Raw genomic sequence first — 17,168 nt, 5'->3', positions numbered from 1 at the left:
TTATAATATTTTGTTCCAGTTTTGATATGAGTTCCTTTATTTCAGCTCATAATGTTCTCCTGGGTTTCAAAATGAAACAGTGCTTTGCATAAATCATAGAAAGCCATCAGATGATAATTATGCATACTAGGCAGATTCTTCTATCAGGGACTGAGAACTGTGAAGCCAGAATAGGAGAAACAAATTGGCTTGGGATGCATTCTAGGTCAAGGTGTGAGCCTGAGTGTGAAACTGAATATGCAGATGTAGAGTAGGTGTGTCTCAGATTTGCGTGAGTAGGCGTGTTTGCAGGGCCAGAAAAAAAGGAACTGAGCTCTAAAAAGCACCTGCGAATGAACAATAGTGCACTTTGGAACTGCCGATACGCGTTACCCCGAATCCACAGTTTTCACAGGAACAGGTGTGAGCTCCACAGCCATAGAGGTGTGTTGTGGCTAACGCTGAGGTAGCTAAAGCAACAGAACAAAGAAACTAGAGAGGAGCACTGGAACAACACAGACCTGACCCTTTATGAAGGTAATACGAGACATTAAATTGGACAGGACAAGTTATAATGCCTTCCAATCCTTCCAATTACCACATACATGCATGGCTTTGTATTATAACTTCATTCAGTCGGTGACAGGTGGTTATATAAGATTGTTACGGGTTTGTATGCGGATAAGAGTTTCAAAGAGTGTCCAATAGGTCAAATGTTTTGCTGTGTTGTACCATATGGTCCTGTTCCTTTATGCACACGTACGAATGTCCTATATGTACACAGCACAGGGGCTCAAATGCAGCGTATGTGGCACTTTCATTGTGTTTGCTGTCGTGGACATAAACATGGACATTAGTGTTTTGTCTTGTGGGTTTCCCGGGAGACAGGAATTAGATCAACCATTTATCTACAATATGACAACATCCAACTCCCATGATGCTCTGTGGCACAACCCCAATACACCACATCTCCTCCCCACCTACTTTAATTGTCCCCACTATGAATAACAGTCCTGAGAAGGTGACTTTAAACACCTAGGTGACGACTGCTGGGTCAAGGTGTCACCTAGTAACAGTTCTGGACCACTCACGACTTGTGGTTCTGTCGGTGTTGCTTTTCTCAACAGTAACTGATCTGTGTGGCTTTTCCAGATTACATCCTCTGCAGTCTGGACAGTGTAGGACACAGGACCAGTCTGCACAATGACTGTAGCAGGAACCCACTTTGGTCTGTTGAGGTAGTTCCTAGCTAAGACAGTTTCTCCAGGTTTGAAAGCTCTGTCCTTTGCTCTCAGTTCACAACGTTTGACTTGACTCTCCTGTTGACGTAGGACTGTCTCCTTTGAGTTCGGATGTTTGAATAGGTCGAACTTGTGCGCAGCTCTCTCTTCATGAGTAGCGATGCAGGCAAAGCCCTTGTGGTTGCATGAGGCATGTTTCTGTAGGATAGCAGGAAACTGTTCTAGCGTTGGTGCAGTGTCCCTTGACCCTGAGATGTTTCATGGTCTGTACAAACCTCTCCGCCAGCCAGTTGGTTGATGGATGATAGGGTGTGGACCTGATGAGTTGTACGCCATTCACCTGAAGGAACTTAGCCATTTCTTGAAACACTTGCTGTGGTCCGTTGTCACCAATGAGTTGGAGTGGAAATCTGAACCGACTAAACACTTCTCCAATATTCTCAATGGACTTCTCTGCAGTAGTAGACCTCATGATGACAACTTCTGGCCAATTGCTATCAGCCGGTTCAGATCGGTTCAGATGGCCACTCCAACTCATTGTCGACAACGGACCACAGCTAGTGTTTCAAGAAATGGCTAAGTTCCTACAGGTGAATGGCGTACAACTCATCAGGTCCACAGTTTGGTGAAAGCATGGTTTTCCTATGGTTCTTCTGCTTACACCCTTCCCACAACTTTTTGGGAACGGTGCAGGTTAATTGTTTGGCTTTGGAACATTCTCAGCACATTTGAGGAACTTGACAAAAAAAAACATTATTTTCTTAGTATTTCATTACTTTAACAGAACGTTTCCTAAAACATGGTTGCATTTCATTTCAATTTTGGTAGTGTACTAGGAACATTCTCAGACTGTTTCAGAGAACGTTATGAAACAATGCTCTTCTGTGGGAATTTAAGTACTTCAGCATAACGTTTCCTACAGGTGTCCTCATGGTTCTATTTCAAGTCATGTTCTCAAATTGTTCTGAGAATGTTAAGAAAACTTTCCAGAAAAAACACGTGAAAACTTTAGTAATGTTCAGAGAACATTCAGTTCTCAGCATCAACAAAACTCTCTCTATCCTCTATCTTGTTAAACCTCTTTGTGCTAGGGGGTGGTATTTTGACGTCCGGGTGAAAAGCGTACCCAAAGTAAACTGCCTGCTACTCAGGCCCAGAAGCTAGGATATGCACATAATTGGTAGATTTGGATAGAAAACACTCTAAAATAATGTCTGTGAATATAACAGAACGGAAATGGCAGGCAAAACCCCAATGACAAACCACCCCCCCAAAATAATTCAGCATTACACTTCTTTGTTATTTATCTCTGGTAAAGACAATGACAATATGGGACATCTCGAGTGGCGCAGCGGTCTAAGGCAGTGCAAACTGCGTTGCTACGGATGTTGGTTTGATACCCGTGCCAGCCGAAACCGGGAGACCCGTGAGGCGACGCATGGGTTTGGCCGGCCGGGATGTCCTTGTTCCATCGCGCTGTAGCGACCCCTGTGGCGGGCCAGGCGCATGCCCGCTGACATGGTCACCAGGTGTACCGAGTCCGACACCAATTCTGGTCCGATTCAATCAGTTCAGGCCCCTCGAAAGAGGGCCGCTTCTGGGCCGACTCCTCATTACTAGCTGGGTATATTCCTCCCTTTTTAATCACGTTGTTTTCCTGCATTTCATCCATCTCGAATCCTTTTCTTCCATTCCTGACGATGCTAACACGCTCTCTTAGCTAGCTAGACTCTGCATTTGCCTCTGCTAGTAATACGCTGTGCTAACATTAACTTAGACTGTACCACGGGATATAACATTTTTAAACTTGTAAAAACCGACTTCTTCCAGACAAAATAGTTCCTGTAGGTTCAGACTTACTCATCGCCAATCTTTTGTTATGTCTTGTGGGTTTCATAACCACGTCTTTATAATGATTAAATGATGAGACAGGAATTAGTTCAACCATTTATCTAGAATGTGATCATCTACCAACATCCAACTCCCATGATGCTCTGATGGGACAACCCCAATACACCACATCTCCTCCCCACCTACTCAAATTGTCCACATTATGAACAACAATTATATACAACCTTACAAGTCCAAGCGTCTTGGTGCCCGCCTATCTCTCATAGGGTAACGGCGGTCAACCTGCAACAATGTCTCTAGACTGTAGCGTTGACTCTGGTGTAGGCATGTGAGTAGCCTATGTCACAGTCTCATCATATACTTGTGTGGGTGCGGCTGAGTCAGTGTCCTGAGAAGGTGACTGTGAGCCCTTAGGTGACAACTGCTGGGTCAGGCCTGCAGATGAAGAGTACAGGTCAGGCCTGCAGATGAATCTGTCCCCCAAGGGGAAAACAGTTTGACTGAATATACAAAATGTAACATGAAACTTGACCCAGGAGAATTACTTATTGTGATGGATAATGTCAGAGATTCAAGGCACAGATATATGATGGTGCTAGTATCACACTAGTAGTTTTCTCTTTTCAAGAGAAATGGTTTAGCCTATAGTTGACGCTTAAATTGTGCTATGAAGTTTCTAGTCTTACTATGTTAACTGTCTGGTAGTTTCTCAAACCATAGATGTTTTACTGCTACTGCACCTCCTATGTGTTTGCTTCAGCCCAATGGAACTCTGAGGAGATGGTGTATCTTTATCTATGACGGTCTTTGTTGGGGCATACTCAAATACAGCATTGACAGGATATCAATGCCTGCTCCAAAGTTAATTTATACATTGCCATCCCAGCTAGCACATTTGGTTCCTTGGACGTTGAGGGAACGTTTGTTTTTGGTTTCACATTGGTTGTTGGAATGAAGCCATACGTTTCCTGACCGGTAAAACTGAAATTTTTTAAAACATTCTCAGAACAGAAATGAACATTTTGCTTGTTCTGGGAACATTTATTTTTAGGTTGCAGAGGTTCTGAGAATGTTTTATTCTGGTTCCTTTAAAATGTTCCTGGTATGTTTTATTAATGCTCTGAGAATGTAAATTATATGTTATTTTGAGGTTTTTGTATAATTTCTTTAAACATTTCACTGAATGTTAAAATAAGACTTTTAATAACGCTGCTAGCTTATTTTGGATGAACTTTTTTGAACTCCAAGCACAGATAGGACACTTGGAAATGAATTTCCATAGGCATGAATCATGAAAACATGTATTTTTTATTGTGAGATGGCATCAGTGAAATTCAAACCTATAATGATCTATTCTCCATCCATGGAATTAGTCCACTGCGCCACCAGAATGGAGCTAGCATGCAATATATATTTTTACACATATAAAGCAGTTAATTTTAATCTATTCAAACAGACCCCATTTCAAAGGGAAAATGCACTCATTAATAAGATCAATTGTGACCAATTAATGGGCACGGCGAAAACACTTCAACACACTTAACAAGAGAGTTTTGCTGATGCTGAGAATGGAATTAATGTTTTTAAATAACATTCTGTGAATGTACTCTGAACATTACTTCAGTTTTCTTGTGGTTTTTATGGAACGTTTTCTTAACGTTCTGAGAAAGGAATGTATGTTTTTAAATAACATTCATAGAACTTTCTCTGAATGTTTACAAACATTTCTTCTGTTTTTTTATGGAATGTTTTCTTAACGGGATAGTTCACCCAAATTACAAAATGACATATTGGTTTCCTTACCCTGTAAGTCTATGGACAAGTCTATGGACAAGGTATGACAGCAATCAATGCTTTGGTTTAGTTCCCATGGCACTGTTTCCACATGCTAATGTTTTAGCATTTGTGGACAAATCCCATTCAAGTAATGGAACCGATATTAGCATTTTTCACGCAATTCTCAAAACATCTATAAGTGACTTTGTTGAGCTTCACAATCAATTTTTGATACTTTTGGATGATTTGGACATTAAGCACGAAAAATGCTTATATCGGTCCCATGACTTGAAATGGATTTATGCCACAAAATGTTAAAACATGAACATGTGGAAACAGTGCCAGGGAAACTAAACCAAAGCATGGATTGCTGTCATACCTTGTCCATAGACTACTTACAGGGTAAGGAAACCAATGTGTCTTTTTGTAATACCAAGAAAATAATGTTTTTGTTGTCAAGTTCCTTAAATGTGCTGAGACTGTATCAAAGCCAAGCAACTATCCTTCACCATTCCTAGAAAGTTGTGGGAAGGTTGTATGCAAAATAACACATGGTTCTGAGAATGTTATGTTCTAGCTGTAACTGCTGATTAAAGGTGTTTTTGTAATGCTTATTCAAATGATCATGGATAGCTTGGACAAAGAATTGGAGAGTTGTTTGTGTGTGCTGGGAGTAGTAGGGGATCTATTCAGTGAGCCGGGTGTATCAGCCATGTTATATCTGAATTATATCTGAATGCATGCAGCTAAGGCTTTCCTGTCTCTGACAATGCCGGGAAAGATATCACGGCCATGCTGGGGCATTGCTGTTGCTGAGATACTATCAGGGTTGTATGATAGAGGATCTCATTTAATTTCAGTCTGCAACAATATGGTTTGCCAGCTGGAGAAACTCACTGATGAATGAAATGTGTCTCAATCTGTCTCCTTACCCTTCCTTATGCCTGATACTATTTAGGTCCTAAAACTGTTACTGTAATTGGTACAGGAGCCCTCCCTGACATTGTTCTTAGCTGTGAAGGCTGTTGGCCAGTAGGATCTTCCACAAACCTCCATCCCTCGCTGACTCTCTCTTTGAAATCTAACCTTTAATCCCCACACGTCTATCCCTGGTACTGCCCTTCTCCAGATGTTCAGTCTGCCGTAATGAGACTTTTGCTCCTAATACTAACTCAACCTCCCTCCCCTCCTCCCAGAACTTCTACTACAACAATCCCAACCCCTGTACTTGAAATACCGACGCACAAGTGTAGCCCATCCAATCACACACAACCCCTCCCCTCACCTCGGTTAACAATGCAAAAAAAAGATTTTCATCATAGCAGTATGCACTAAGAACCGCTAATTACCCAGATCAAAGGTTACTTGTGTTCCTTCTGCCAGATACATATCATTCTTCCATTTGAGCTTCTACAGATGTACAATTACAATAACCCAAACAAGAAATGTGATATGTCTGACAGGCTTTGTTATGACTGCCTTTTGTTTGATCAGACATTTTCTGTCTTACACTCAAACCCCTGTCTGTTTTTATTTTCCACCTGTTACTGCGGTGAGGAGTGGTCCTTTACTGTAGGCCTCATTCATTGTTCATTGTTCCCCCTAATGGTTAAGGTTTGATTTGGGAAGGGTAAGCTGATCCTAGATCTGTGCTTAAGGGCAACTTCTACCCATAGCCTGTCACAGCCTACTAGGTGTGGTGGGTTGGAATCAGGCGCAGAGAGCAGGGTTCAGTAAATCTTAATTTATTATCGGCAGAAAACGGTCACGCCAACATACAGGGCGCATAAAACAGACCAGCCCAAACACAGGACCAAACAGTCCGGAGAATACAAACATGAAACCACAACCAACAGAGTTAAAAAAAACAATCCCGCACAAAACAAGGGCGGGTCAAACTACTACATATAGGGAAGCTAATTAAACCAAAATACACACAGGTGAAACTAATAAGACAAAACCAACAGACAAACGAAAAGGGATCGGTAGCGGCTAGTAGGACGGTGACGACGACCGCCGAGCAGGAAGGGTCCAAAATGTCCAAAAAGGAAGGGTCCAAAATGTCCCCCACCGGAACCCAGCATCTCTCCTCCGGACCGTACCCCTCCCAGTCCACGAGGTACTGTAAGCCCCCCACCCGGCGTCTCGAATCCAGAATGCCACGAACCGTGTACGCCGGGGACCCCTCGATGTCCAGAGGGGGCGGAGGGACCTCAGGCACCTCACCTTCTTGCAGGGGACCAGCCACCACCGGCCTGAGGAGAGACACATGAAACGAGGGGTTAATACGGTAATACCTAGGAAGTTGTAACCTGTAACACACCTCGTTTATTCTCCTCAGGACTTTGAACGGCCCCACACACTGCGGCCCCAGCTTCCGACAGGGCAGGCGGAGGGGCAGGTTTCGGGTCGAGAGCCAGACCCTGTCCCTCGGTGCAAACACGGGGGCCTCACTGCAGTGCTGGTCAACGCTCCTCTTCTGCCGTTCTCCCGCTAACCTTAGCGAGTCCTGGACGGCTTTCCAGGTGTCCTTGGAGCGCTGTACCCATTCCTCAACCGCAGGAGCCTCGGTCTGGCTCTGATGCCATGGGGCCAGGACCGGCTGGTAACCTAACACACACTCAAAAGGGGACAAGTTAGTTGAGGAGTGGCGTAGGGAGTTCTGAGCGAGCTCAGCCCAAGGAACATACCTTGCCCACTCACCAGGCCGGTCCCGGCAATAGGACCGCAGAAACCTGCCCACATCCTGGTTTACGCACTCCACCTGCTCATTACTCTCGGGGTGAAAACCTGAGGTTAAGCTGACCGACACCCCCAGTCTCTCCATAAACACCCTCCACACTCTGGACGTGAATTGGGGACCCCGATCAGATACAATGTCCTCAGGCACCCCATAGTGCCGGAAGACATGGGTAAACAAGGCCTCCGCAGTCTGTAGGGCCATAGGGAGACCGGGCAACGGGATGAGACGACAGGACTTAGAAAACCGATCCACAACGACCAGGATTGTAGTACTTCCCTGGGACGGGGGAAGGTCGGTAAGAAAGTCCACCGATAAGTGTGTCCACGGCCGTTGTGGAACGGGGAGGGGTTGTAACTTCCCTCTAGGCAAGTGCCGAGGAGCCTTGCTCTGAGCGCACACTGAGCAGGAGGAGACATCAAATCTCACGTCCTTAGCCAGCGTGGGCCACCAGTATCTCCCTCTAAGACTCCGCACTGTCCTCTCGATGCCAGGATGACCCGAGGAGGGGAGAGTATGAGCCCAAAGGATCAGCTTATCCCGGACCCCCCTTGGCACGTACTGAGTTGGACAGTTAGGGGGGGCCGGCTCTAACCGTGAGGCCCTCTCTATCTCCACGTCCACCTCCCATACTACCGGTGCCACGAGACATGAAGGTGGAAGGAAGGGAGTTGGGTCAAAGGACCGAAACCTGGTGAAAAACATGGCCCATCTAGCTTGACGTGGATTTAGTCTCCTCGCTGCCCGGATATACTCGAGATTACGATGGTCAGTCCAGATGAGAAAAGGGTGTCTCGCCCCCTCAAGCCAATGTCTCCACACCTTCAGAGCCTTGACTACAGCTAACAACTCCCGGTCCCCCACGCCATAGTTTCGCTCCGCTGGACTGAGCTTTCTCGAAAAGAAGGCACAAGGGCGGAGCTTGGGTGGCACGCCAAGCGCTGGGACAGCACGGCCCCGACCCCCGCCTCGGACGCATCCACCTACACTATGAACGCTAAAGAGGGGTCCGGATGCGCCAACACGGGCGCATTGGTGAACAGCTCCTTCAAACGACTGAAAGCTCTGTCCGCCTCTGCTGACCAACGCAAGCGCACCGGTCCTCCGTTCAGCAGTGAGGTGATGGGAGCAGCCACCTGACCAAAACCCTGGATAAACCTCCGGTAGTAATTGGCAAACCCTAAAAACCGCTGCACTTCTTTCACCATAGTCGGAGTCGGCCAATTACGCACGACTGTAACGCGGTCATCCTCCATCACCAAACCGGAGGTGGAAATATGATAACCCAGGAAGGAAACGGCCTGTTTGAAAAACTCACATTTCTCCGCCTTGCAATACAGGTCATGCTCCAGCAGTCGCCCAAGTACCTTACGCACCAGAGACACATGTGCCGAGCGTGTGGCAGAACAGATCAAGATGTCATCGATGTACACTACCACTCCCTGCCCGAGCAGGTCTCGGAGAATCTCATCTACGAAGGATTGGAAGACGGCTGGAGCATTCTTCAATCCATATGGCATGACACGGTACTCATAATGACCAGATGTAGTACTAAATGCGGTTTTCCACTCATCTCCTCCCCGGATACGTACCAGATTATACACACTCCTCAGGTCCAGTTTTGTGAAGAAGCGCGCCCCGTGAAATGATTCCACCGCCGTAGCGATGAGAGGTAGTGGGTAACTAAACCCCACTGTGATGGAATTTAGGCCTCTATAATCAATGCACGGATGCAGACCTCCATCCCCTGTCCCAGCGATTCAGCAACATATGTTTCCATCACTACTGTCTCCTCCTGGGACAATGGATACACGTGACTCCTAGGAAGTGCAGCGTTCTCCAGAAGGTTTATTGCACAGTCCTCTCAACAATGGGGTGGTAATTGGGTCGCCCTCTTTTTACTGAAGGTGATAGCCAAATCGGCATATTCAGAGGGAATGCGCACGGTGGAAACCTGGTCTGGACTCTCCACCGTAGTCGCACCAACGGCAACTCCTATACACCTGCCTGAACACTCCTCTGACCACCCCTTAAGAGCCCCCTGTCGCCAGGAAATCACCGGGTTGTGTTGAGCTAGCCACGGAATTCCCAACACCACTGGAAACGCAGGTGAATCTATAAGGAACAGACTAATCTGCTCCTTATGACCCCCCTGCATTACCATGTCCAGCGGCACCGTAGCCTCCCTAACTACTCCTGACCCTAATGGTCGGCTATCTAAGGAGTGCACGGGGAAAGGTAGGTCTAACGACACCAGGGGAATCCCTAGCCTTAACGCAAGCCCACTATCCATGAAATTCCCTGCTGCGCCTGAATCGACTAGCGCCTTATGCTGTAGAGAGGGAAGAAACCCAGGGAAAGAAGTTAACACATATATATGACCGACAGGAAGCTCTGGGTGAGTCTGGTGCTTACTCACCTGGGGTGATCGAGTAGTGCTCCGCCTGCCCTCCCGACTCCCAGACGAGTTTCTCCAGCACCAGTCGGCCGTGTGCCCTCGCCGACCACAACTGGTGAAGGAGGACACTCCTCCTCCGGTCCCCCTCGAAGCCGCCCCTCCTAACTCCATAGGGATAGGGGCAGGAGGGCTGGGAAGTGGAAACGACAGGACCTCATCCGAACGCCCGCGGGCAGCCAGCAGGTTGTCGAGACGGATAGCCATGTCAATGAGTTCATCCAGTGTGAGGGTGGTGTACTAGCTCCCTGCGGACGTCCTCCCTGAGACTGCATCGGAAATGATCTATCATGGCCCTGTCGTTCCACCCTGCTCCTACGGCCAAGGTCCTGAACTCCAGGGCAAAGGCCTGCACGCTCCTCGTCTCCTGACGCAGGTGGAACAGCCGTTCACCCGCCGCACGACCCTCTGGTGGGTGGTCAAACACAGCTCGGAATCGGCAGGTGAACTCGGGGTAATGATCCCTCGCCGAGTCCGGACCATTCCACACTGCGTTGGCCCACTCGAGAGCTCACCCAGTCAAACAGGAGACGAGGGCGCTCACGCTCTCCTCTCCAGAGGGAACAGGACGCACGGTAGCCAGGTACAGTTCCAGTTGTAGAAGGAAACCCTGGCACCAGCCGCCGTTCCATCATACTCCTGTGGGAGCGTCAGCCAAAGAGCCCCGGAGCCAGATGCGGTAGCAGGAACAGGAGGTGCTGGAGGAGGGCATGCTGAAGATGAGGTGGGAAGGCCACTCCTCTCCCATCGATCCATCCTCTCCATCATTTGGTCCATGGCTGAACCAATCCTATGGAGAACGCTCCCATTCCTCCATGATGGGAGAGGAGATGCGGCTTCTCCTGCTGATTCCATGTTCCGGTGCGGGATTCTGTCACAGCCTACTAGGAGTGGTGCAGGGTTGGTAAATCGTAATTTATTCTCCGGCAAAAAACGGTCACGCCAACATGAAACTAATAAGACAAAACCAACAGACAAACGAAAAAGGGATCGGTAGCGGCTAGTAGGAGGGTGACGACGACCGCCGAGCACCACCCGAACAGGCAGGGGAGCCAACTTCGGCGGAAGTCGTGACATAGCCTTATGAACTACAATAAATACTGTTTTATACTCCCATTACTTTCCATTTTAATGTGACTTTTCAAGCAAATTACATTCCTGCTTTTTAATTAATTGTCATGCAAAACACGGACATACCATGGCAAGTGACATCCATGCACAAAAAATTGACATAAAATCACATTGTTCTCTTGTTACTTGACAACCATGAGCACTGTCGTTTCCCGCCTGCCATGTTTTGCTGTCTGTCGCCTCACAGCAACATAGAAAATGAACATTCATCAGAGTCCCATTGAGTATTGCAGTTTCCATAGCAACAGGGACAGAGTGATGGAGAGTGGGCGAGATTGATGGGGAGTGTGTAAAGGAGTAGGTGAGGTAGGAGTCAAAACAATGTGTGTGTGCGTGGGTGTGCACGTGTGTGTGTGTGTGAGAGAGAGACAGAGAGAGGAGGATGAGTGGGAGGGAGAGAGACAGAGAGAGAGAGAGAGAGAGAGAGAGAAGAGGATGCGAGAGAGACAGAGGCTGACTGTCTGTGTGAGGGGTGGCTGTTTTTTCGCTGTGAAACCTTCTATTCGATAACATCCATTCATGCATTTTTCTGTCTCATTTTTTTCTCCCAGGTGGACGGAGTGACAATGACGCTGTCTGCCTGACTATCTGTGCATCTCCTCATTATCATTCTCCCTCCCCCTCTCCATCCAATCCCCTAGTCCTATCTACCATCCCCCTGTACACCACACACAAAGCCAAACAACCACCACCACCCATCTCTAACAACGTCTCACACACACACACACACACACATATAGACACACACACATTCGCACACACACTACCCCTGTCTCCTGGAAAGGGATTTAAAGATTCGCAGTCTCTCATTTGTAATCAGATGAAAGAGAGGATTATCTCAAGGTTTCCTCCATCTTGTTCACAGCCAGGATAGAGGGAGGGAGAAGGAAGAGGAGGAGACTAGTCGAAGGGAGGGCGCTGTGGATGGTGCGTGGCGAGAGGGGGGGGGGGGGGGGGAGTCACCTGTGGATGTGAGGGAAGGAGAAGCGCTTTCCTTTTCCTTTCCAACATCCTGGACTAACAGGGGTTCTCCGGGGATCCTGGGGGATAACTGGACTCTGACACTGAGTGATTGAGAAAGAGAGGGAGAGGAGGAGGAGAGAAAAGGAACATAAGGCACGGATCTCATATTCTTCCTGAAAGGTAAGCAGGGGTTACAACAGAGACTTTTCAGGATGAAATGGTTAAATCTCTGTGTGTGGGTGTGTGTGCATGCGTGGCTTGCATGTGTGCGCGTGTTTATGTACTGCATGCATGTGTGTGTAGGGTGGGGGGGTGGATTGATGTAGGCCCCTGAGTGAGTCAATACATGCAGTCAGTCACAAGCTGTCCCTAGTCTCATACAAAGTTCAGATAGTTGAGGCATTGTTATTATTTAGATGTTTGTATAGCATAGCAGAAGGAATATCAATTTGTTGCGTTGTGTGAGGAGGTATATTCTGAAATGTTATTGTAAAGAGAAGCATTACTGTAAAAATAAAAAAGGCCACTAATTCATTAAATTGACTTCTCACATCTCTATTTTCAGACTACCACAGATCAGGTGTTTTGTTCTAGTGTCAGCGGGCAAAGTGTTAGCACGCCATTATTTTTCACTGACTGGTCGCATGTTCCTACACTTTATGGCATATCATCTGCCTGATCTGTCTATTGTCAGAAGTGACCTTTGGTTCAAACCAGCTTAGATGTAGCCAATTTATAGGAGAGAGACAACTCCGTGCTTCGGATCAGCAGCAGCTTGTTAGCTGTGAGGAACATGTGGCTAGTCAGACAATATTAAAGAAAGGCATGCTAACACTTTGCCCACTGACACCAGGCCATACAGTGATTTCATTGCACAACATTAAATGACTTGAGCGTTTGCTGTTGCCTGTCAACATTGTAAACATTGAATTGAATGGGTTTGTCTTGTCTGTAGACAATACGATTTACATATGTTGTAATTCACTGCGAAGACATTCAGCTTGTGAGCTGTCAACACAGATTCCTTCAATAAATACACTGAATAATGCACAGAGACTAACATGAGACTAACACTATCATGCATGTTATCCCCAAAAAGACTGTAACAGATATTCATTATAATATTCATATTCAGCCTGTAGAGCCCCTAACAGAGACCCTACATGTAAATAACGAGGAGGTGTACCATGGGACTGGGGTGGGATGGAGAGCCATTTGGCTCCAAGGGTAGAGCAGACTCATTGGTGATGCTTTTTAAACTGCCCTTAGAGGCCTCATATGTAAAGTAGAATAACAAGACATCAATGGACAATTAAATGCATATATTTCTAAAGCCCATAGAAGGTACATGATCATTTCTGTATTGTGTGTATATCATTTCAGGGTATTTGACTTAAAAGTTAAAGGTTTTGTGATTGAGGTTCAGCACTCTAGCCGACATCGTATCATCACGCCATGTCACAAGTTAACACATCCCACTACCAAAGCTTTAGAGAGCCTACATTGAAGACACCCCCTAATGCTCTCAAAGAAGACATAGACAATCCTGTATTTCTCTTGTAATCTTATGGATCAGTGAGGGGCTGATCCAGACCTAATCTGAACGGCCTAATCTCTGCCACTGTGAGTGAGAGATACCTGACCAGTTTGCTCATGGCATGCCCCCTTCTGTAGTGGACAAAACCAATGACCCTCTGGTTTAGGCTGGCACCACAATCTGTGTACAAGAGATAATCAAGGCCTTAACGTTTAAGCTGCAGAGACCAAATGGTCGTGTCTGTGTCTCTCTTGTAAATCAACAAAACAACTACACTAACACTGTGAAAACACTTGGGACTAGACTCAACTTCAATTATAAAAATGAAGAAAAAAAAACACTGTGAAATTCTAGCTGTCAAGTCTGGCATTACACTAGACTACTCCCAGCAGGATGATGACTCATCTCATAATGAAGCAATTAGCATGGTACCAGATGACTGTTTCATCAGGGCGTCCTCATGCATAAACTGTGTTAGCTTTCCTTATCATACAATAAGAGCTTATATCCCTGAGCCATATTGTTGATGCTCTGTTAATTTCCATTGTGTTCCAGGGCTTTCCCATGGCAGAGAGTGGGCATCCTGTGTCTGAGTTATACCCACCAGAGGGCAGTGTTTCCCTTGACTCTGCCCTCTTTACCGACCCCTTTTTACCCCTCTCCCAGAGCTCCACAGATGGGCTGACAGGTCCCCTGAGGCAGGAGGAACTCAGGAGGAGCTCCAGTGAGCATACAGCTCCATGCTCTAACAGAGACAGAAAGAATGACAGCCAGGGGCCTACTCAGGCTGTCCAGCACACCATCCAACAACATGTGGACCCCAGGACTACTGTTCGCCCTCACAGTATGGCTGAGTCATCATACACAGCCCATCACCATGAAGAGGGCATCACCAGCCATGGTCACCAAGCCAGCGGGGACATGTTATCAGCCTTCGGAGAGAGCCAGGAGCCTTACCCCTCGTCATCATCCCAGAAAGACCTGAGAGGACTGGATCTGTCCAGGTTGCCTGTCCAGAGGAGTCACTCACATACCCTCCACATGCTCAGGGAGGTCTCTGTCCCCCCACCCCGCAGTGAGACCAGCTGCCCCTTGTATCCAGGGAGAGACTACCTTTTCCAGGATGCCTCTCCTCAGGCCTTCTCCAGGTTTGCCTGCAAGCAGCCCATGCAGGTCCAGAACTGCAACACTGTCAACACCACCGGCAGAGGGGGAAATGGTAGTGGAGGCATCCCCACACAGCAGCCTCAGGCCGGGAGTGTCAGGGTCGGTGCCCCTGGCCCCTCTAACACAGCCGCTGAGGTCGGCGATGAGACCCAACAACAACATTCATGTGAGGAGACCATCTGCTACTGCACTTTTGTCCATCACCACGGGGCGTTGGAGGACACGTTTGCGGCGTACTGCCACCCCCAGCCCATCCTCGCCACTGCCCAGTTGATGCCACGCTTTCAAGGCACCGAAGCTAAGTTCAGGGACCAGAGGGTGCTGCCACCTCACCTGGCGCCTACCCTCATCTCCCTCCCTTGTCTCATGTCCTCTGGCAGTGAGACAGGACTGGATGCCAAGCGCCTGCTGCAATGCTGCAACCTCAATTGCAACCTCAACTGCTCCTGGGCCAACACTCTGCCTCCTAGTGGAGCCCTGCAGCAGCAGGAGAATAGTTGTCCTAGCAGCAACAATAGAGCCACCAGGGACACAGGGACTATGACATCCCACAGGGAGCTCAGGGACGTGGGGGTGCAGACTGGGAAGATCCACGAGGCATGCCTGGCCCATGTGTTCCCCCAGGTCTGCCTGGTGGAGAAGAACAGGAACGAGAATGAGAACGAGAGCGGGAATGAGACGGATACATCCCAGAAGTCCCCAGTGAAGGAGGTGAAGTGGGACGCGGAAGGGATGACGTGGGAGGTGTACGGGGCGTCTGTGGACCCTGAGGAGCTTGGTCTGGCCATCCAAAAGCACCTGGAGCTGCAGATCAAGGAGACGGCTGGCCGCGCTGCTAACCTGTCCTGCCAGGATACGGCCACGTCCAGGAAGAGCAGTATTGGCTCTGGCGACAGGAAGAAGAGGGGCAGGGTGATGGGCTCAATCAGGACCCCAGCCTGCTGCGCAAGCTCCAGCACGGCTGTGGACTGACGGGGGGAGACCTGAACACTGTGCTTAGTGGTCAAGTTGGCAGCAGCTTTATTATGCATCAAATGTGACCCCAAAACACCAGAGACAGTGTGACCAGCCTCACATAGTGAATAAGATCATCTGTGTGTCAGTCAGAATATTGGCATGTGTACAAGAACCTACCATCATATTGATAAAAGAGGTGAATGGACAGAGAGTGAAAGGTTGTATTTGGATGGAATTCATTCGTAATTGTACCTTCATCATCAGCATAGATGCCCAGTGATAGAACGGAGTGCTGCCACAACAGTCAAACAAAGGGATACAATTATTTCTTTATCATTTAGAGTTGATTTATTTACTAGGGGGGAATAACTAGGGGTTTCTGTAAACAGACAAGCTAAAAGTTATTAACAACACAGAGTGGGAAAAGAAAGCATCAATACACCCTAGACTTCTAATCACTATGGCTGGAAATATATGTCTATCTTTCTCATTTCTAATGCTAGGATTTAATCAAATTCTGTGTGAATGTTTGAAGCATGCAATAGTTTTCGTTTTTTTGCATTTCTTTTCACATTATTTCTACTGCCCCATATTCACATTGAAAATATAGAGAAGTTATCGCACACCTGATTTAGCAGTACTTCATTCTACTGGCATATAAAATAAGTCTTTAACTAACCTCAAATTCTGTGATCTCAGATGATTCATCCAACACTGTGATGCAGCGGAGAATACCGTGACATAGAGAAAGGGTTAACAGACTGGAAAGCGTTGATCAAGAAAGCTGAAAAATCTCATCAGATATCATTCAATATATTAATGCACATAACAAAAGGCCAAATAGCCTATTTGTGAATAATACTTTCTTTCAATTTTTCAACATTGTCATATGAACATTTATTGCATTTGACCCAGTACTTTAATATGTCTCAAAAACATTATGGGTAACGGGTATAATGTGTTACATGTTCTGCATGATGATTGTCTCAAAACCACAGCCAATGTTTTAGTCATGTACTGTATCTAACCAGAGGGTTAAAGGTTAACTATCACTACTGTAACAGAATCTTATCAATTTACTGTGCCATAAAAATGTGCTGCATTGGTAGGCCTTTTGTAAAATGGATGAGTTACAACTAGCCGGTCAGTTTCATAAACCTTTCAAGTATGTCACTTCCATATTGCGTTTGAAAGAGATTTTGCTCAATCAATTATAACCAGATTTAAAGTAGCTTTTACTGTTGCTACAATGCAGGAATAACTGTTTTATCATTAAATCAGTAATATAATGTTTAAGAAAGTTATTCTTGTGTATTAAATAATTACCAAGCTTGGCATTAAAGGGCTCTTTTGTTCTTTATAGTATAATTT

General features: G+C 46.8%; 1 protein-coding gene across 1 annotated transcript; it reads left to right on the top strand.

The window, feature by feature from the left end:
- The first annotated feature begins 263 nt into the window (after positions 1-263).
- Positions 264-17,139, top strand: si:dkey-191g9.7 (uncharacterized). Its single transcript, XM_021580462.3, has 3 exons — positions 264-516; positions 11,725-12,316; positions 14,229-17,139. The coding sequence occupies exon 3, from the start codon at positions 14,238-14,240 to the stop codon at positions 15,810-15,812; it is 1,575 nt and encodes a 524-aa protein (XP_021436137.3). The 5' UTR covers positions 264-516; positions 11,725-12,316; positions 14,229-14,237; the 3' UTR covers positions 15,813-17,139.
- Positions 17,140-17,168: the final 29 nt, after the last annotated feature.

The sequence above is a fragment of the Oncorhynchus mykiss genome, chromosome 23 (assembly GCF_057628025.1).
Source record: "Oncorhynchus mykiss isolate SJ-2025 chromosome 23, ASM5762802v1, whole genome shotgun sequence".
Classification (NCBI taxonomy): domain Eukaryota; kingdom Metazoa; phylum Chordata; class Actinopteri; order Salmoniformes; family Salmonidae; genus Oncorhynchus; species Oncorhynchus mykiss.
Note: the sequence above shows the minus strand (reverse complement) of the source record. Positions and strands in the feature narration are given on the sequence as shown.